The sequence below is a fragment of the Taudactylus pleione genome, unplaced genomic scaffold, assembly GCF_031769625.1.
Source record: "Taudactylus pleione unplaced genomic scaffold, aTauple2 ptg000536l, whole genome shotgun sequence".
NCBI lineage: Eukaryota > Metazoa > Chordata > Amphibia > Anura > Myobatrachidae > Taudactylus > Taudactylus pleione.
This window is the reverse complement of record NW_028284938.1, coordinates 4,872,459-4,893,634: the sequence shown is the minus strand read 5'-3', so window position 1 is coordinate 4,893,634 and position 21,176 is coordinate 4,872,459. Positions and strand designations below refer to the sequence as shown.

The 21,176-nt window shown below is 41.7% G+C and overlaps 1 protein-coding gene across 2 annotated transcripts in view; it reads left to right on the top strand.

Moving 5' to 3' along the window:
- VPS16 (VPS16 core subunit of CORVET and HOPS complexes) overlaps positions 1-21,176 on the top strand; it is a 192,969-nt gene that overhangs the window by 72,802 nt on the left and 98,991 nt on the right. For both annotated transcript variants that reach the window (XM_088451038.1, XM_088451037.1), the window contains exons 9-10: positions 10,644-10,733; positions 10,829-10,923. In XM_088451038.1, the coding sequence (XP_088307164.1) occupies positions 10,644-10,733; positions 10,829-10,923 (185 nt within the window). The remainder of the gene's footprint in view (positions 1-10,643; positions 10,734-10,828; positions 10,924-21,176) is intronic.

Below are 21,176 nucleotides of genomic sequence, written 5' to 3'. Positions count from 1 at the left end.
ACATGGAATCCTTAATGTTTTGTACTAGTTTCACATGTAAATCATAATTCCTGTATATCACTAAATGCAATACAATATCATATGCACAGGTAGAATGAAATAACATTTACATAAGAGTTATGCAAAGTAAACTCAACGCCTAAATAATTTTTGCACACTTGCAAGGTATTATGGATGTGAGTAAAGGGAAGTGGGCGTCTTTATATTGTGCTTCGGCGGCATTGCGATCGCACACATTTGCATAATTTCGCAGCACTGCGTGAGCGATTGCTGCCGCATTAGCGATCCGTGCTGAATCAAGCCCCAGGAAGGTTTCCTCACTTTTTAATTAACTTCTCGCAGGTCACATCTTGTATAAAATTCAATGATTGCTCTGAGCTAAATAAAAAGTGGGTCCCGGGGACTCCTCACTTTAAAAAGTTGAGGTCCTACTAAACAGTTTCTGGGTCCCTTCACAATTTATGCCTCACTGTCTGTAGCACATAAAAACACCCCACAGGGCATATTTTGCACTGAGGATGAAATGGGTAGAAAGGGCACAGGGGTGGGAAGGCAGAGTGCACAGGAGAGCAGAAGGGGAGAGGGGAACTGGAGGCACAGGGGTGGGAGAGGAGACTACATAGGAGGACAGAAGGACTACAGACATTGGGGAATGGGGGTGGGAGGGCAGAGTGTAAAGGGGAGAGGGGAACAGGGGGCACAGAGGTGGAAGGGCAGAGTACACAGGAGAGCAGAAGGGGTACAGACATGGGGAGAGGAACAGGGGGCACATGTGGGAGGGCAGGGTACACAGGAGAGCAGAAGGGGTACAGACATGAGGAGAGGGGAATGGGGCACAGGTGGGAGAGCAGGGTACACAGGAGAGCAGAAGGGGTATAGACATGGGGACAGGGGAACAGGGGGCACAGGTGGAAAGGCAGAGTACACAGGAGAGCAGAAGGGGTACAGACATGGGGAGAGGGGGACAGGGGGCACAACGTCTGAAATACTTTTGGATTGATATTGAAATTAACGATTTCTTGTTACAAACACATGTAACTTCAATCCACTTTTACTTCAGAAAAAAAAAACAACAACTTTATAATATTGAATGAATATATATATATATATATATATATATATATATTCAACTAAAAGACATACAGTATAGTGTATATATAACAATTGGTAAATAAACAGGTCTGTAAAACACATACTATTAGTAACTTTGAATGCGCACTGGCAGGCAGCTGAGCCAGCCAGGACTGAGCCTGCACTGGGTTGGTGCGCACTTGAATGCAGGTCAGGTCCTCCTCCCTCTTGGCACAGCACTCAGTCTCCTCTCCTCCTCCTTCTCTCTCCCAGAATGACTAGCGCGCCGCGGAGCTAGTGTGTCACGTGCTTGATGACGTCATCGCAGCGTGATTTCACCACGGCCGGCATCCACAGACACAGAATGTACGGACCCAGTGGCGGCAGCCTGCAGGCAAAGGCAGTCAGTGTAGGATTGTCATTGCAGAGTGGACTCCAGTTCATGGAGTCGGCGGTGGTGATTGATTGTGTCCGCGGCACTTGGAGATTGTGAAGGGATGCGGGCGCCTCTGTGGATGGGGGTGCGGGTGTGAGAGCAACACTTTTTGGTGTCACCCCTTGAAGTGTGACACCTGGGTGCGGTCCGCACCCCCCGCACCCACCTAGTGACGCCACTGCATTTACCTCTTGACGTGTCCGTGTGGTCTTGCCTATGTAGGCAAGACGGATAGGACACTTAGAGAACGAATGGCCTTACACCGGTCTGCCATACGTGCAGCTCTATCTACAGGTGGTAGTGACCAACCAGTGGCGCGCCACTTTGTACAAGCAGGGCACAGTGTAGCTACTATGAAGTATGTCATCATAGACCACATACCCAAATTAACTAGAGGGGGTGATAGATCTATGAAACTATTGCAGTGTGAAACACGGTGGATTCACCGTTTGGGCACTATGTCGCCTAAGGGTTTGAACGAAACTCTGGGCTTACATTGCTTCCTGTGAGAATATTAGAACATAATCAGGGGGGAAGTCAGTATAATCTGATATATTTTGCCATATTTATTGTCAAAATTGTGGTATGTATAACGCTAATAGAATCTATTTAATGATATTGGCGGGATGGCTATATTCTTTCATTGAGGCATAGTGTACTAATATACAATTACTTCTTTGCAAATATGGTTGTTTAATTATAACATGGAACATGACATGCTTACTGTATGGAATTAACAAGATATCTCAACAGAGTGCATTATATTTAATGCAGACTCTCCGTTTATAGGTAGCATGCCATGTATCAATGTTTAAATATTTGTGTGATCCTTGTAGATCCTTATGTGTACATATATCTTTTTTGGAGGTTTGTATGCACGATCATTGGGTTTATGTTTAGTGGTAACCATGGTTACGGCCTCTCACTGATGACGCCGATTGTAGGCGCCGCCAGACTGGGAGTTACCGGAAGGCGGGAGCCGCGTTACACGTGGTGGGGTGTTGGATGTATAAAGTAAGTGTTTTTTTGTATTGTATGTTATTGTACCTTGAAAACGGAGGAATAAAGTACTCCGAAACGTTGGTTATTCCATACGTGCTTGAAAGTGCATTATTTGTGACCCGAGTGCCGCCGCCTACACTGTATATTATTTCTGAACTCAGCTGAGACCCTAATCGGAGGGCAACGGGGACTTTGTAGCATATTGTTGGAGTGCCAACCCCACTGGATGTGTGTGTGTGTGTGTGTGTGTGTGTGTGTGTATATATATATATATATATATATAAGTTCCTAGGTCCGGCACTCAGTATAACAATGTACATCTTGGACCAGGTGCCCCCACAAATAAACTTCATACAACCTCCATGGTGTGGCACTCCGGCACATTCAGCAAATCAAAGAGACGCGGAAGACGTGTAGCAGCAACGTTTCAGTTTATCACCAAACTGTTTTCAAGCAGTACAAAAATAAATCAAACATCGTACTTTCATATACCTTCACCCCGCACCACGTGCACCTCCCCCTGTTCGGCGTCCTGAATGCAGCGCCCACTGATATTGTCATTGGCGCACTGTGATGACATCATTATCTTCCCCCGGTGCCGCACACACTACGTGACATAAACAGAGACACCATCACCTAGCAACACATGGTTCAGTTACATTGTAGAAATAGAGATAGTGATTTTAAGTAAAACAATAAACTTAATGTATCCGCTAATCAAATAATTATAAATAATAATGGCCAGATCCTGAAAAAATTGAGGATACAATTTTCCGCTGAAAAGATTAATAAATGCAGGATTGCTTCTACTTCTCTAATGAGCCATTGACTCACATTCAAAAAAATACCATTACTTATTGGAACATATTAATATATTAAAAACCACTGCAGTGCGAATTTACGATCTATAGGAATTATGACCCCTTATAATCACAAAGACAGGCACCCAAAGGGACCTTTGATCCACCTATCCTATGACAAAATAGAAAAGGAGACGACTAACCAACATAGAGCACAGCCATAGAGAACAATCAAAGAAAACATGAGTGGTAGACTCTCATTGAGGCCCCTAGGTGCAATCACATTCAATTTGTGAATCCAAAATGATTCACGTTGTAAAAGGATTTTATTGCGGTAACCCCCTCGTGTCAACTTAGGAATAAAATCAATCATCCTATATCTCAATGTCACTAGTGGATGATTGAATTCCATAAAGTGGCGAGCAATTGGTTGTTCACTTGTTTTATTGATTAGCACTGAGTTAATAGAGGAACGGTGAGTCGCCATTCTCTCTCTGAATTTTCTTTTAGTTTTACCCACGTACGATAAACCACAAGGGCAAAGAATTTGATATACAACATATTCACTGTTAAATGTCAAATGATGCCAAATCATAAATTTTTGGCCAGTATGAAGATGAAAAAATGTATTACCCTGAATTAAATACTTACAGGTGACACAGCCACATTTAAAACAACCATTTTGTTTTGTTTATAAAAAATGTTGTTTCAGTCGCAACTGATCTTTTGAATTAAATTCAGTTCTCACCAGAAGATCACGAAGATTTCTGGCTCTCGAATAACAAGGCATTAAATCTGTGTCACTTAATCCTAGGTCAGGGTCTGAGGTGATTAACGGCCATAATTTTTTAGATGTTCTATTAATAATAGGGGAAAGAGTATTAAATTCAGAAACCCAAATAAATTTATTTTCTTTAGATTTAGGATTCTTTTTCAATAATTGTTCTCTATTAAGGCTCAATACCCTCTGTTTGGTAATTTCCAGATGTTTCCTACTATATCCTCGATTCTCAAACTTAAGGATCATCTCATCAATCTGGGTAATTGCTAAGTTATGTTCACTATTGGTCCGAAGTACTCGGATCATTTGAGAGTAAGGTAGTCCAAGTTTTAAACTTGTAGGGTGGCAACTTTGATATTGTAATAGAGTATTTCTATCTGTTATTTTAGAAAATAATGTGGTTGTAATACCACCATCCTTTTTGCCAATCCTTACATCAAGGAAATCAATATATTCCTGATTCATGACATATGTGAACTTCACAGGGCAATTGCTGAAATTGTGGTCATTCATAAATTCAATGAATGTCTGCTGTGAACCTCTCCAAAAAAATCAATAAATTGTCAATAAAACGTACGTAAAATATAATGTTATCATTAATTTCATCACGACAAAAAAATATTTTCTCCTCGATAGTGAACATATATGCATTGGCGTATGCCGGTGCCACAGACAAGCCTATGGCACAACCAGTTTTTTGTTGATAATACACACCATCGAAGAGAAAGTAGTTTCTAGTCAAAATTAGTTCAAGCATTTGAATGTAAATATCAATGTGACAGGGATCAAGAGCCCCATCCTCAATCAGAAGCCTCTTAACCACATATAATCCCTCCCCATGGGGAATAACAGTATAAAGACTTGAAACATCTGCAGTAATAAACCAAATATCTGTAAGATCTACATTAATTTCACGTAGTTTGTTTAACAACATAGTAGTATCCAAAAGAAATTGAGGTTTCTTTTGAATTAACGGTTGCAAGATTGAACCTAAAAGAATAGCTGTCGGTTGAAATAAGGATCCTCTGGCCGAGATAATAGGCCGCCTTGGTGGAGGATCAATACCTTTATGAACCTTGGGGAGTGTATAGATAATGGGAGTAATCGGAAACTGAGGTAGTAAGATTGAAAAAGTCTCATTAATTAATGAGGCGTCCTTGGCAAATGTCAGTATTTCAAATAGCTCTTTTTTAATTACTGGTGTAGGACCACCGCTAAGTCTCTTATAGACTGTGGTATCCCCCAATTGGCGAAGAATTTCTTGTACATAGTCCTCTGTGTCCTGCAGAACGATCCCGCCCCCCTTATCGGCTGGACGAATAATTAGATTTTTATTGTTGGCTAGGTGGTGTCAAGCCTGCCTTTCCAAATTAGATAAATTTGGATGAATTGGACTCCTGTCCTTAATCTTCTGCGATACTGATCCATCTAATATTCGAAGAAAAGTTTTAATTGACGGGTTATTTGATTGAGGGTCAAAGACTGATTTAGACTTTAATTTCTGTAATTTCTCAGGGGCTTCATCTCCAGATTCTTTTATAACAGTGTTTTTATTAAAGAATTCTTTACGTTTTAAACGTCTCTGCAGATTAAATTTTTCATTTTGCCATTTAAAGTCATCAAAGGGATTTGATGGTACGAATGATAGCCCTTTATTTAATAGACTCCTTTCACTATTAGTGAGATTATGAGAAGACAGATTAAATATTACCTCCTCCTGGGTAATGGGGGCTTTCTGCCACGTTTTCCTTCTTTTATTTTGTCCCCCTCGTCGAGTATAATGCCGGGTACTATGGGATTTCTGGTGCGTGTAGAAACTCCTAAAGGGCCTGATGGTAGTCTCTTTGATGAAGATTTGGGAACATCTGTGTCACTGGTACTGTATAAATCTTGCGAAGAATCAGTCTCCCGGGCAAATTAAGTTTGTTTGCGTCTAAAGAAAGGTTTCCTCCTTTCAAAATTGCCTTGACCCCCAGATAACCATCTGTACACCTGATGTTTCTCATAATCCATCTCAACCTTCTGAAGTTTTTATTTTTTACATTTAATTAAATCGCGCTTATATATACTGATTTGGCTATTCAGTTTCTTCAACCAATCAGTTTCTTTATCTGATTGTAACAACGGCAGATGTGAAATTTCAACCAAGTTGATTTTTTCAGTAATCTTAGCAAGCTCTTTTTTAGATTGATCAATAACAAGCAACAGTAAGTCATATGAGCACTTGTTTAGGATTGCGATCCATCTTTTGCAAAACACTGGGTCGTTGCGACCAATAGTAGGTCAGTTTTTTATCCTAAATCCCCTGGGAATTTTTTTAGTTTTAAAATAATCACTTAGTGATATCCCATGGAGTTTAAAATCAACTTACTTTTCTTTAAGCGTAATAAGTCTCTATAAATAGTATCAGTGGTTAGAGACTCAATTTCATCATCCAATACTTCTTTATAGACAATTTCATCCGCCTCAGATTCTGAGTAGGAAAATGCATCACCCACAGGATAATTGGCAGGATTAAACAACAAATCAACCTCTTCCACAGGTAACTCAGCCATCATGTGACAAATGTTCACCTTTTTGTGTGACACAATTTCCACACACATAGATTTAAAATCAAACCACTATTTGTTTAAAAAACAAATGCAGAGAGCTATTGTGCAGAATGGTGGTAATAAATTCCTGGTGCCTTGACATGGAGTTTTCACCCACGAATGTGAAAACTACCAGAATACAAGTTCCTAGGTCCGGCACTCAGTATAACAATGTACATCTTGGACCAGGTGCCCTGTAGCAGCAACGTTTCAGTTTATCACCAAACTGTTTTCAAGCAGTACAAAACTAAATCAAACATCGTACCTTCATATGCCTTCACCCCGCACCACCTGCACCTCCCCCTGTTTGGCGTCCTGAATGCAGCGCCCACTGATATTGTTATTGGCGCAGTGTGATGACATCATTATCTTCCAACGGAGCCTCGCACACCACGTGACATAAACAGAGACACCATCACCTAGAAACACATGGTTCAGTTACATTGTAGAAATAGAGATAGTGATTTTAAGTTTTTTCAGGATCTGGGCATTATTATTTATAATGTTTATAATTATTTGATTAAGGGTCTAGCGGATCCATTAAGTTTATTGTTTTACTTAAAATCACTATCTCTATTTCTACCAGTGTCGACGCTCAGTCTTCCCCAGCCGGACCCCCGTGGGTACTGATGACTTCGGCGGGCTTAACCAGCCCAGGACTGCAACCGGGAACATCGGGGATGTAGGTAAGGGGTTCCCCACGGCCGCTGACGCGGGGAACCATGAGGCAGTCTGTACCTCCGGCGGTGGAGACTCGCTGGAGGACGCTGTAGTGTAGAGCTATGTGTAAACTGTCTCCAGCACTAGACCACCGGGATATGAGGGATCCTGACAGCTAGGGCGTTGATGGCGGCGGCCATGTCAGTGTGCCAGGTGGATCCATACAGCATAGGGGAGGTACGCTTTCCCCTGGCGGCACATCCTCCGACACAGACACTGGTTCCATATTCCGACAGTGGTTTCGGTAAAAGAATTGCAGCATCAACTCAGACTGACAATTGCCTGTCTACACAGACATGGTTGAATTATAAATTGGAAGAAGTCATCGCTTCTGCCAGTGCAGCAGATGGTGCACTTAGGGGCTCGCTTGGATTCCCTGGCACAGGAAATATATCTGCCAGAGGACAAGATTGCGGCCCTTCAGCTGCGGATACTCAGGCTTCTACATAACCGGTCAGTATCTGTTCATGCGGCAATGCAGATTCTGGGGTCCATGGTGTCATCCTTCGACATGGTGGAATATGCCCAGTTCCACTCGAGACCATTGCAGCGGTTGATCCTCTCGCACTGGAATGGAGAGTACCACTCAATAAGGGCACAGACGATCCGTCTCTCGCCAGAAGTGTGACTGTCCCTGTCATGGTGGTTGCAGACGTACCGCCTCAACAAGGGTCGCTCATTTTGGATTCCAGATTGGGTACTCCTCACGACCAATGCCAGCCTCTGCGGTTGGGGTGCAGTGACAGGGCGACACACATTTCAAGAAAAATGGACGACAAGAGAGAGACTTCTGTCCATAAATGTCCTGGAACTAAGGGCAGTATTTGGGGCATTGGTTCAGGCTCAGGAAATACTGAAGGGCAGGCCTGTCCAGGTACAATCCGACAACGCCACCGCAGTAGCCTACCTCAACCATCAGGGAGGCACGTGGAGCCAGGCTGCCATGGCGGAAGTTTCAAGCATTCCGGTCTGGGCAGAATGTCATCTCCCAGCGATATCGGCGGGGTTCATTCCAAAAGTACTCAATTGGGAAGCGGACTTTCTAAGCCTGCAGGATATACATGCTGGAGAGTGGGCTCTTCATCCACAGGTATTTCAGAGCCTTGTGGACAGATGGGGTCTTCCAGAAGTAGACCTCAAGTCACAATCACAAGGTCCCCAGGTACGGGTCCAGAACCAGGGATCCTGCAGCCAAGTTTGTGGATGCTCTGGCAGTAAAGTGGAACTTCAAGCAGGAAAGCGGTACAGTAATACTGATAGCTCCTGCTTGGGCCAGACGCCATTGGTTCACAGATCTGCAGAGTCTCTCCATAGACACTCCATGCCCTCTTCCTCTAAGGCCGGACCTGTTAATACAGGGTCCCTGCCTATACCAGTATCTTCTTTGTTGTCTTTGACGGCATGGCTCTTGAGACTTCCGTCCTAAAGGCAAAAGGTTTTTACAATTCTGTAATTCAGACAATGTTGACGGCATGGAAACCTTCCTCTGCTCGCATTTACTACAGAATTTGGCACTCATATTTTCAGTGGTGTGAACTGAGGAAATGTGACCCTAAGGTGTTTAATGTCTTTCGAGTGCTTTCGTTTCTTCAGGCTGGGTTAGACCGGGGTCTCCGTCTGGCCACCCTGAGGGTTCAGGCTTCTGCACTTTCAGTTTGGTTTCAGCGAAGGATCGCTCAATGTTGAATATTTTTCAGGGTGTTCTGAGGGTTCAGCCTCCCTTTGTCCCCCCCAGTAGCCCCGTGGGATTTGACATTGGTTCTCAAGGCTTTGCAGGCTCCTCCATTTGAACCCCTGATATCAGTATACCTGAAGTGGTTGACGGCCAAGACAGTTTTTCTTCTGGCTATCACTTCTGCCTGTAGGGTCTCTGATTTGGCAGCCCTGTCTTTTCGATCTCCTTGTTTGATATAGAGCTGTCCTTCGTACTAGGGCCTGGTACTTTCCTAAGGTGGTATCCCGGTTTCATGTGAATTAAGGAATTGTGGTTGCGGCTTTGCAAGCACAGGCCTTTCGGCTGGTGAAGCATCTCTGGATGTTGTCCGTGCACTACGTATCTATGTAGATCGCACCAACTCCTTTTAGATAGTCATATTCTTTATTTGTGTTGTATGGCTGTCATAAGCGAGGCTGGCCAGCTAATAAACAGACCTTGGCCAGGTGGTTGCGTATGACAATTTCTCATTCATACACACAAGCTGACCTTGTTGTTCAAAACACAGTCACAGCACATTTTACTCGATCTGTGGGGACCATCATGGGCGGTTCGTCGTGGTGACTCTGCTGAACAAATATGCGGCCACGTGGTCTTCCGTCCACACATTTGTAAAATTTTATGCATTTGACACATTTGCCTCTGAGGATGCTTCCTTTGGGCGTAGGATTCTCCTTGCGGCTGATACACAGGAGCGTCGCCACCCCTAAAGGGAACTGTTTTGGGACGTCCCAAGGTAATTTCTGTGGACCCCATGGACCCCGAAGAAGAAAATTTGAGTCATGGTATAACATACTTTTGTTAACTCTTTTTCTTCCAGGTCCATAGGATCCACAGTACACCCACCCTCATGCACCTGTTGTTGTTGGGAAATTATTTTCTGTTGTATCTTCTATGATTCCCTCTTCTTAGAGAGAGTGTGTCTAGAGTACAAGGGTCCTTCCTTCCTTCTCAATTTTTATTTCCTGCTTGGCCTTGATAACAAACTAACTGCCTGTAGCCGGAGCGGGGTATGTATGGAGGGGGACCCAGGGCATCCTGGGAGCTGAAGCTTGTTAAACTGTTTGGTGCCTGGATCACTCCAGATACAAAGGTATGTTATACCATAACTCTTATTTTTAGATTTATGATTCCAATAAAATTTTTAAAAAAGTTATCTTATAGTGATGCACATAAAAACCTGCAATAAGTACTTAAACCCATAATCCAACTTCATTATCAGTGGATCACAATTTTGATGTTTGCTTTAGGTAAAGGGTGGTGTGTATTTGTGTATGTACTGTCTCAAGCTAATTATAATTGTGCCAATGGCACTGCACACTTCCAGGAGGCCTCACAGCGGTGTGAATGAGATATTGGTACTTCCTGTTATTTTATTAGACTATGGTCCAGGTGTGCTTTGTTGTAGACCATATAATAATTTCCATAAAACATGAGTACCTAGGTCAATTATGAGTTTTATTTAATACAAATATTTTGATGTGTTTCTGCACACAAGACTAGTTATTGGCTTTTTTCCTTCTTTTAGGTGCATCAGACCACGAAGTAAACAGTACGCAATTGTAGTCATGTGGGAGAAAATACTACTTGTTGCTGGAAGTGGGAATGAAAGCATTTCGTATCCTTTAAGTTCCTTGTTTATATTTTGATAATTGTATTTTGTCTATTTTGTTTTATAGTGGGCAAATGTTAGAACCTTAACACCTAAAACATATTTCCTTTGGATGAGGAAACATTTATGGTTTCTGAACTTGATGGTGTCAGGCTTATCTCTCATTCCACACATGAGTTTCTCCATGAGATTCCAAGTATGTATGAGATAAGTGGTTGTCAGATACAGCAAATATAAATAATGGATCCTGCGCTCGAACCCCTAGGTGTATGTGGGAGTGATGTAAGCTCTACCAAGTTTTTACAGTTAATTACTAATTTCCCTAGAATTCTTATTGTGCAGTATGGGGTGAAAGAAAATTGCAATGTAATGATAAAATAGAAATCAAGAATACTGGAATAAAACAAAAATGTTTACAGTCAAAATAAGGCAAAATAATAAAGTACAATCTGTATAGTGTTGCAGACAAATGGAATGACAATTGCTAGCATTTGAACTTCAAGCATAAACTGAGGTAATGTACAATCTGTAGATTAATTCCAGGAACATTTTACAAGAATAATAGTAAAAAGATTGACTTGATGAAACCCCTATATAAAAGGTTTTCTGGTGTTGTTTATATTTGCTATTCAAAGTATTCTGGAAAGGAGTGAGATGCATCCAAGCATGTTAATTGCAAGACATCTGTAATTTAGTCTTGCATTAACCAGATTTGTTATTTATTAATGGTGCTGCAACTTTGACACACAAAATGAGATAGCAAGAAGAAATTCAGTGGTGAAAATGCTGGTTACTGCCTGCAAAGTACGTATTCATCATTAAACATGTTTAGTCACATTTAAAGATAATTACCAGACGGTGTAATGGTTAGCATTACTGCTTCACAGCACTGAGGTAGTGGGTTTGATTCCTGTCATGGCCCGTACTGTGGGAGTTTGTATATTCAGAGTTCTACATTACCTATCCCTGCTGCATCCTCGCTTAAGGAAGCTACAGATAATTTTCCAGTTTTATATTTGAAATCTGATTTTTCATTATCTGGAGCTATTACCAGGCTGGCTATGACCGTAGACTGGGTGGCCAAGGCTATGGAAAAATGGACGACGTCTCTGGAAGATAGGATGCCAGATGCTACCAGAGAACAGCTGTCTTATCTCTGCCAAATGTGGGAAGCAGCTGCGTATGTTGGGGAAGCAGTTATTGATGCAGGCATTCTGGCTTCTAAAGTATCAGCAACCTCAGTGGCTGCTCGGAGTACTCTGTGGCTAAGAACCTGGAAGGTAGATACAGGGTCCAAGAGAGCCCTTTTGTCGGGAAGGTACTGTTTGGGCTGGAATTGGATAACATAGTGACTGCTCTGGCAGCATCTAAATCTGCTGGGTTGCCCTGTATGTCTACCACTAAGTATAAGCAGACGTCCTTTCGGTCCTTTTGCCCGCAGGGAAGAACGAAGGGACAGTCTTTCTCTAGACAGGATATTTCCCGCAAGAAAACGCAGACCAGGAAATCCTTGTCAGTCAAAAGTCCAGCTTCCAAGCCTAATGCAGCGGGCCTCCCCCTGGGGGATCTCAGGGCAGGAGGCTGACTTCTCCAGTTTTCTTACCCCTGGCACCAGACTACTATGGATGCTTGGGTTCGAGAAGTGGTCCCTCATGGGTACGCCGTTACGTTCCAGAGGTATCCCCCTCAGAAGTTTTTTTTGTACAACTCTTCCTTCATACCCAGTCAAGAAGCTTTTTGGGCCCTCCTGAGGTCAGGGGTTATAATCACCGTTCCTGTGATGCAACAGGGAAGGCGTTATTATTCAAATTTGTTTCTGATTCTGAAACCAAATGGGTCTCAACGCCCTATTCTGAATTTAAAGTCTCTCAACAAATTCATCCATGTACCCAAATTCCGTATGGAAACCCTATGGTCAATTATGCTAGCAATGGAGCCTGGAGATGGCATGGTTTCCCTAGAACAGTGATTCCCAACCTCGGTCCTCAAGGCACACTAACAGTCCTGGTTATAGTGATATCCATGCTTAAGCACAGATGGTTAAATCAAAATACCTAAGTTACCAATTGAGTCACCTGTGCTCAACTATGGCTATCCTTACAACCTGGACTGTTAGTGTGCCTTGAGGACCGTGGTTGGGAACCTATGCCCTAGACATACAGGATGCGTATCTGCATGTACCTATTGCACGTTCTCACCAAAAGTTTCTGAGGTTTGCGGTGGGTCAGCAACATTATCAATTTCAGGCTCTGCCCTTCGGACTGTCTACAGCACCTCAGGTATTCACCAAGATTATGGTAGTCCTGGAGGCTCATCTCAGGTGACAAGGAGCCAAGAAACTACCATACTTGGACGACCTCCTGATATTGGCACAATCTCCGGAGGTTTTACAACGCCATCTCCAAATGACCATTGCCTGTCTGCAATAGCATGGCTGGATAATCAATTGGAAAGGGTCTTCTCTTTCTCCAACTCAGCAGATGGTACATTTGGGGGAGCTGCTGGATTCTCTGGGACAAAGGATTCTTTTACCAGTGGACCGAGATTTCTGCCCTACAAGTACGCAAACTGCTCCGCAATCAGAAAGTGACAGTTCTCTTAGCAATGCAGGTACTGGGGTCCATGGTATCCACCTTCAACATGCTGGCTTATTCCCAGTTCCATTCCAGGACCCTGCAACAATGGATTCTGTCTCATTGGGATGTTCAGAGTCATCTGATAACGTCTCAAATGATCCGTATCTCATCAGAAGTTCGCCTCTCCCTTGCATGGTGGCTGCAGATGACTCATTTAGGGTCACCCATTATGGATCCCAGATTGGGTGCTCCTCACCACAGATGCAAGTCTACAAGGATGGGGTGCGGTGACAGGTCATCGCACCTTTCAGGGGAGATGGACAGCTCAGGAAAGTCACCTGCCCATAAATATTTTGGAGCTTCCTGCCATGCACAGGGTGCTCATTCTGGCACAGGACCTCCTTCACGGCAGGCCTGTCCAGATTCAGTCCGACAACGCAACCACAGTGGCCTACATCAACCATCAGGGAGGCACACGAAGTCCGGCAGCTATGAGGGAAGTGGCGAACATTCTGGTTTGGGCAGAATGTCATCTTCCAGCAATCTCTGCAATATTCATCCCAGGAATCCTCAACTGGGAAGCGGACTTTCTAAGTCGTCAGGACATACACGCCGGAGAATGGGCTCTTCATCTGGGTGTCTTTCAGTGCCTTATGGACAAGTTGGAACTACCGGACATAGACCTCATGGCATCACGTCACAATCACAAGGTCCTCAGGTATGGGTCCAGAAAAAGGGACCCCTCAGCCGCCTGGACGCTCTGGCGGTGAGGTGGGACTTCAGGTTGGTATACCTGTTTCTTCCGATCTCCCTCCTCCTAAGGGTTGTCAGAAAATTCAGGATGATACGAATAGCTCCTGCCTGGCCCAGGAGACATTGGTTCACCGATCTGACATGTCTATCCATAGACAGTCCACCTCCTCTATGGCCGGATTTGCTAGTGCCGGATCCCTGCCTATATCCAGATCTACCTCGGCTGGCTTTGACGGCATGGCTCTTGAGTCTTCCGTCTTAAGGGCCAAAGGTTTTTTTATTTCCGTGATCCAGACGATGCATAGGGCAAGGATGCCCGCTTCGGCCCACATCTATCACAGGATTTGACATTCTTTTTTTTCATTGGTGTTCCCACAGAAAATACGTCTCTAAGGTTTTCAGGGTCTCCCGAGTTCTTTCTTTTCTTCAGGCTGGACTAGACTTAAGTCTTCGTCTGGCTACCTTTTATAGTTCAGGTTTCTGCATTGTCAGTTTGGTTCCAGCTCAGAATTGCCATGTTAGAAATTTTTTTCAAGGTGTTCTCCGTCTGCAACCTCCGCTTGTTCCTCCGGTGGCACCATGGGATTTATCCTTAGTTCTCAGGGTGCTGTAGGCTTCCCCCTTTGAACCCTTAGATTCAGTGGACCTCAAATGGTTGACAGCGAACACCCTTTTTCCCCTCGCTATCTCCTCAGCTCGCAGAGTTTCTGATTTGGCTGCACTTTCATGTCGCTCTCCATTTTTGATTTTTAATCCTAATAGAGCTGTCCTCCGTACAAGGGCGGGTTACCTTCCAAAGGTGGTATCCCGTTTTCATATAAATGAAGAAATTGTTGTCCCAGCCTTTGTCTTCTGGCCTTTCTGTAGGTGAAGCTTCACTGAATGTGGTTCAAGCTCTTCGCATCTATGTGAATCGTACCAGCTCCATCAGGAAATCGGATGCATTTTTTGAGTTTTATATTGCTTACATAAACGAGGCTGGCCATCTGACAAGCAGACTCTGGCTCGATCGCTGCGCATGACTATTTCTCATGTGTATACTCAGGCCGATCTCTCTGTTCCAAACATGGTGACAGCACCTTCTACTCGGTCTGTGGGACCATCGTGGGCATTTAGCCATGGCGCCTCTGCAGAACAATTGTGCAAGGCGGCGACGTGGTCTTCGGTCCTCACTTTCATCAAATTCTATGCATTTGATACTGTTGCCTCCCAGGATGCTTCCTTTGGGCAGCGGATTCTCCTTTCTGCTCAGGAGTGTCCCCACCCTTAAGGGAACTGCTTTAGGACATCCCCAAAGTAGCTCCTAAAGACCCTATGGATCCTGAATAAGAAAATAGGAGTTATAGTGCAACATATCTTTTAGTTAGCTTTTTCTTCGAGGTCCATAGGGTCCACAGGCCACCCACCCGGACACACCTGGCCTCAGTTGGGATCTGTTCTTTTCTTTTTGTGTCACTGATTCCATCTTAGTTTTTTGAGTGTTTCTTGTGTACATTGTACTTTCTTCTCCACCTTCCGTCGCTTGCCGTTAGGTTTGTTTACAAACTGAATGCCTGTGGCTGGGGGCGGGGTATATAGGGAGGAGGCCCTATGCATGCTGGGAACTTGAAAGCTGTAGCTGTTTGGTGCAATGGATTACTCCAACTACATACCCCAAGGTAGTTCCTGTGGACCCTATGGACCTCGAAGAAAAAGAGTTTACAAAGGTATGTTATACCATAACTCTTATTTTTATGGATTTTTTTCTCGGGACACATCAGGTCCCAAAAAAAAGCCCCGATAAGTGTTGGACGGACTTCGGGGCTAATTGAATAGCCTCGGGTATTCCATTAGCGCCCGAACAATGTTCAGGGCTAATTCAATAATGCCCCAAAGGCCTGATTCTGGTTGGATCGCAAGGCTGCGTTCGCACACAGCCAGCCATTTGCATTTCGTGCATGCATATAAGACGCAGTGCTCGTGTGCGAACCAGGCAACTGCGATCGGGAAGCGATCGCAGTGACCATGCAGGGTCCTCACACAGTGATTGACAGAAAGTGACCGTTAGAGGGTGGTGATGGGGGTGTGGTCAGAGAAAAGCAGGCGTGCCTGGGCATTTAAATGCCTTTACAGGGGCGTGCATAATTAAGCACCCGCTATGGCATATACGCTGGCAGAAGTCTAGATGGTGACAGGAAGTTTAGTAGTTTGTGCGGTAGGGTCAGGTCAACCACAACTGTGCGGATGGTTCCGATGTTGCCGATGTTTTCGCTGACTTGCGGATGCATGTCATGGGAAGTGGGCGGCTTTATACAGTGGTGGGCGTCTTGGTATAGAGCTGCCGTTGCCGTGCGATTGCATTCATTAGCATATTTTCGCAGCGAGCTAGGTGCGTGCGAATGCAGCCTTGCGAACCAACCTGAATCAGGCCCTAAGTCCAGTATTGTAAACATGCATGGAGCCTGTGAAAAAAAATGTTCCTAGTTTTTGTATCAATAACTTCATTCTGCCTTTAATTTCAAACTTGAAATTTTCACAGTAGCTTAGAATCATCTGGACCTTGACTTGAGCCAAAAATAAAAATTTTCCTATTTTGCCAACCTGAGATTTTTAGGCCTAAAGTTGGTAAAAAAAAAATGTTTTAAATTTAATCTAATAAAGACAGTGGGACACAAAGATCACACTTCAGCATTTTTGGTAACAAACAATTAGTTCTTATCTACACCTCATAAAAAAACTGAAACTTGCTATTTCTTTCCAAGTTGAAATAATGGCACCCTGAAAAGTCATATATTTTCGCAAATATTTTGTTCTCGTTGTGCCCTCGTTTTCACCATTACAGTGAAATAAGGTAATCTATGCATCAAGCCAAAAATGTAGCCCAAACTTTGCTGAGAACAGTGGTTTTTGTACCACCATAAACTGAATGGCTTAAAACAGGGCTAATACTGGAAAACAGTCACATTTGATAACAAAAAATAATGTTTAAGACACATTTATCTTTTATCATAATAAGGCCTCTGACACTTTAACATAGCATTTTGCATGCAAATACATCCGCAGTTGCACACAGTACATAGGCATGTTGCATATTATTTTAATCAGCAGAATCTGCTTGTGCGTTCTATTACCATTGCTGTGCGAATAAGATGAATTTGAAATTAAAAAGATGCTCAGCGCTTTTGAGTCACACAGCACTCGCGCGTTATGTGTAATGCGACTTGTGTATATATATATATATATATATATATATATATATACACAGAGATGCCCTATTAATTGCACTAAAACTTTTTCTAATACTGATATGTAACCAACACTTACATATAGTAAAATAGATGGCTGCACCTTTCACTTAATATCTCTGTTAGACAGATATAGAAAGAAATGGAAACCAAGAAAAAAGAGAGAGGGCGCTATACTGTACAGAATAAAAATATATTAAAATACCCAAAGTATATACAACACAAACTGAATGTACAAAAAATCATCAGTTAATGCAGCAATAAAGCTACTTCAATGATCAGTCCCAGATGTCGACACAAAGAGTAAATCTCCCTTTCTTTTCCCGGAGAATGAAATTATTGAGTCCTTTGTTGGTCTTTCAATGATTTTGTAGATGTCATAGATCCCGTTTTCAGGGTTTGCAATGATTCCTTGTAATGTTGCTGAAAAATACCCTTCCAACAAGAATACACCCAAAAAAGGCCCAACGGCCACTATCAGTAGTTGAATTAAACACTTCAATCAGAATAAATAGAACAATGTTTATTCAATAAAATCAGTGAATATGAAGAGCTTACATCAAACACTAGTCAAAATGTGATGGAGACCCACCGTGTTTCGTCCCCACATGGGACTTCATCAGGGGTACATCTTATAAAACATAAATGGGTGCATGTAAGTGAAGGGTAACAGCATAAAAATCAGCTTAATACCTATCTTAATTAATTATGGTTTATATATTCAGCGCATGTAAAGACAATGATTAATACATACCATCAAATGACTGTAATATCAGTCCTATTAGTAGTCAGGAAAATGAGAACACTGATCAAACGATCTAAGATCTGTTTGCGAAGAATGAGCTGGAGTAGACGCACTTTAAACTGTGGGTGGATATATACTCCCCAGGTAAGGATTGCTCAAAAGCAATATTCCTCTAGAAAAACACATAATATAAACTGTAAATATTTAACCCTAGCATATAATACCTATATCTTGATAATATGAAAATATTTAATCCTGAACACCAATGTATAAATGGCCTGGAATATGGTCTCTATATAAATGCATAAATGAAATAATGACTGATTTGACAGAAGTGTGTAAGCATCCAGAAAACTGGTTTCTCAACTAATTAACCTTAAGTGAATTCAGTATGGTAATCTTAGTAGAACATGTAAGTGTGAATAAATAATCAGATAAATAGTCCTTCAACAGACTCTTCTATAATCAATTCCACAGAATTAAATACAATATGTGAATATCATTAAACTTTGGGGAGAAAAATATAGTGACAAAATCTTATATGTGAAAATAAAAAAGCATATATCTAGCTGACCTCAATATAATTAACATACAGCATAATCATTAGTATAATGCAAACATTAGTAGTCTACATATATAATACATAAACATGAACATCAGCATTGTCTTTCCTTTTTAAGCCAAATCATAAATGGGAAGTTTCAGGATGAGACAGCATAATAATGAAGATTCAACTTACTTTCCACTCCTGCAAAATACTGCTAAGAAGTGTTTCAGTCTGCTGCAAATGTGGCTTAATGCTTAACTGTTCAGCCTTATAAACCCCTTTCTGGGAAGTGATGTAATAATTGGCCTTATTGACTATAAATCCTAAAACTGCATGAAATGCACCAATCATGAAATAACTTTTATTGCAATGCTTCTAAATTTATCTATTTAAAAATCTATATGTAGACAAACTATAAAATGTTTCAGAGGAAACCTTAATATGAGGGATAATTGTTAAATTAATAAACTGAAATCACCTGAAGAAGCTAATGAAGGTAATAGGACTGAAAGTAATGAAGGTAATAGGACTGATATTACAATCATTTGATGGTATGTATTAATCATTGTCTTTACATGCGCTGAATATATAAACCATAATTAATTAAGATAAGTATTAAGCTGATTTTTATGCTGTTACCCTTCACTTACATGCACCCATTTATGTTTTATAAGATGTACCCCTGATGAAGACCCATGTGGGGACGAAACGCGTTGGGTCTCCATCATATTTTGACTAGTGTTTGATGTAAGCTCATCATATTCACTGATTTTATTGAATAAACATTGTTCTATTTTATTCCGATTTGAAGTGTTTAATTCAACTACTGATAGTGGCCGTTGGGCCTTTTTTGGGTGTATTCTTGTTGGAAGGGTATTTTTCAGCAACATTACAAGGAATCATTGCAAACCCTGAAAACGGGATCTATGACATCTACAAAATCATTGAAAGACCAACAAAGGACTCAATAATTTCATTCTCCGGGAAAAGAAAGGGAGATTTACTCTTTGTGTCGACATCTGGGACTGATTATTGAAGTAGCTTTATTGCTGCATTAACTGATGATTTTTTGTACATTCAGTTTGTGTTGTATACACTTTGGGTATTTTAATATATTTTTATTCTGTACAGTATAGCGCCCTTTCTCTTTTTTCTTGATAGATATATATATATATATATATATATATATATATATTATAAAGTTAATGTGATTCTGCACTCACACCATCATCATATCTCACTCACTGGAGTCCAATTATCAACACACAGAATTGTACCACACAGTTGTATTGCGCAGTCACAAGGGCACTCACCAGATTTGATTGAAAAAAAAAAATTTAGTTTATTTTTCATCTGTGCATAAACAAGCAAATCCAGGTTGCATATGACAAAAAGCCGACGTTTCGGTCTAAGGATAGACCTTATTTTAAGGTTTGCAATCCATGTTCATTTTATCGTTATGTTAAAGAATCAACAAGATCAAATAGCAGCTGCACTCTGCAAACAACATATATATATATATATATATACATATGTATGTGTGTGTGTGTGTGTATATATATATATATATATATATATATATATATATATATATATTGCACACCATGAACACAAACCGTTATGTGTATATGTATAATATGATCTATTTTGCAGGAGAATTCAACTATATAAAAAGCACTAGTCAGGTAGCTTGATTTATGTAGTTGCGGTATACATATCAATGCAGTAGATTGCGCACCAAGACAAATATTACATATCAAATATACATCACAATATTAGATGCCACTGCTGTCTTTGTAAAATTAGTTCTGCTGAGCAATAACAGACATCCACACGAGAGAAGCTGCAGGCACACACTAATATATAATATAAAATATATTGGTGGATACATTTGGAAAATATTCTACTTACAGTTATTGCGCTTGTGAGTAGTGTGGTTATCCCTCAGCAATAATCACTCATCATTGCCGGAACCCATCTCCCTTGATACCATTACTCCGTTGTGCAAATATCTTGAAGGAATTGTTCCGCTTGCTCATCGCTCACAGCTCCCAAATTGACCAGAAACAAGTTCAGGTTCGAATGTAAGGAATGTATCTTCAATGACATAAGGTATCCTAAAGGGGCACATCCACTAGCAGACTGTGAAGCGACTGCACGATTACGACATTGTAATTGTGCAGTCTTTTCACAGTCTGTGCTGTGTCTACACTGAATGATCAGTCGTTCAGTGTAGGCACCCTTCCTCATTCCTGAACATGGGCAATCTGACGTTATCGGCAGATTGACCAGCATGTTCAGGCGATGATAGATGTCAAAAAGGACCAGCAGGAGTGCGCATCGCTGGTCGTTTTTTACATTTTCGTGGACGATTTGTGAATGCTATCGTTCTCGTTCAATCGCTCATTTTAATCAGGTACAGGTAGTAGATACCTGCCTTTACTTTTTGTAGTTATTCAATAACTCAGCTATCAGCTCTTTTTACTTTTCTTCTTTTCTATTTCCCAAAAATCCAGCAACCACAGAATGATTTCCATGTATCTAATTCTGCCATGTTAAGTTTTCACTAATTTAAGGTCCTACAAATATAGTTTCCTCTAACTT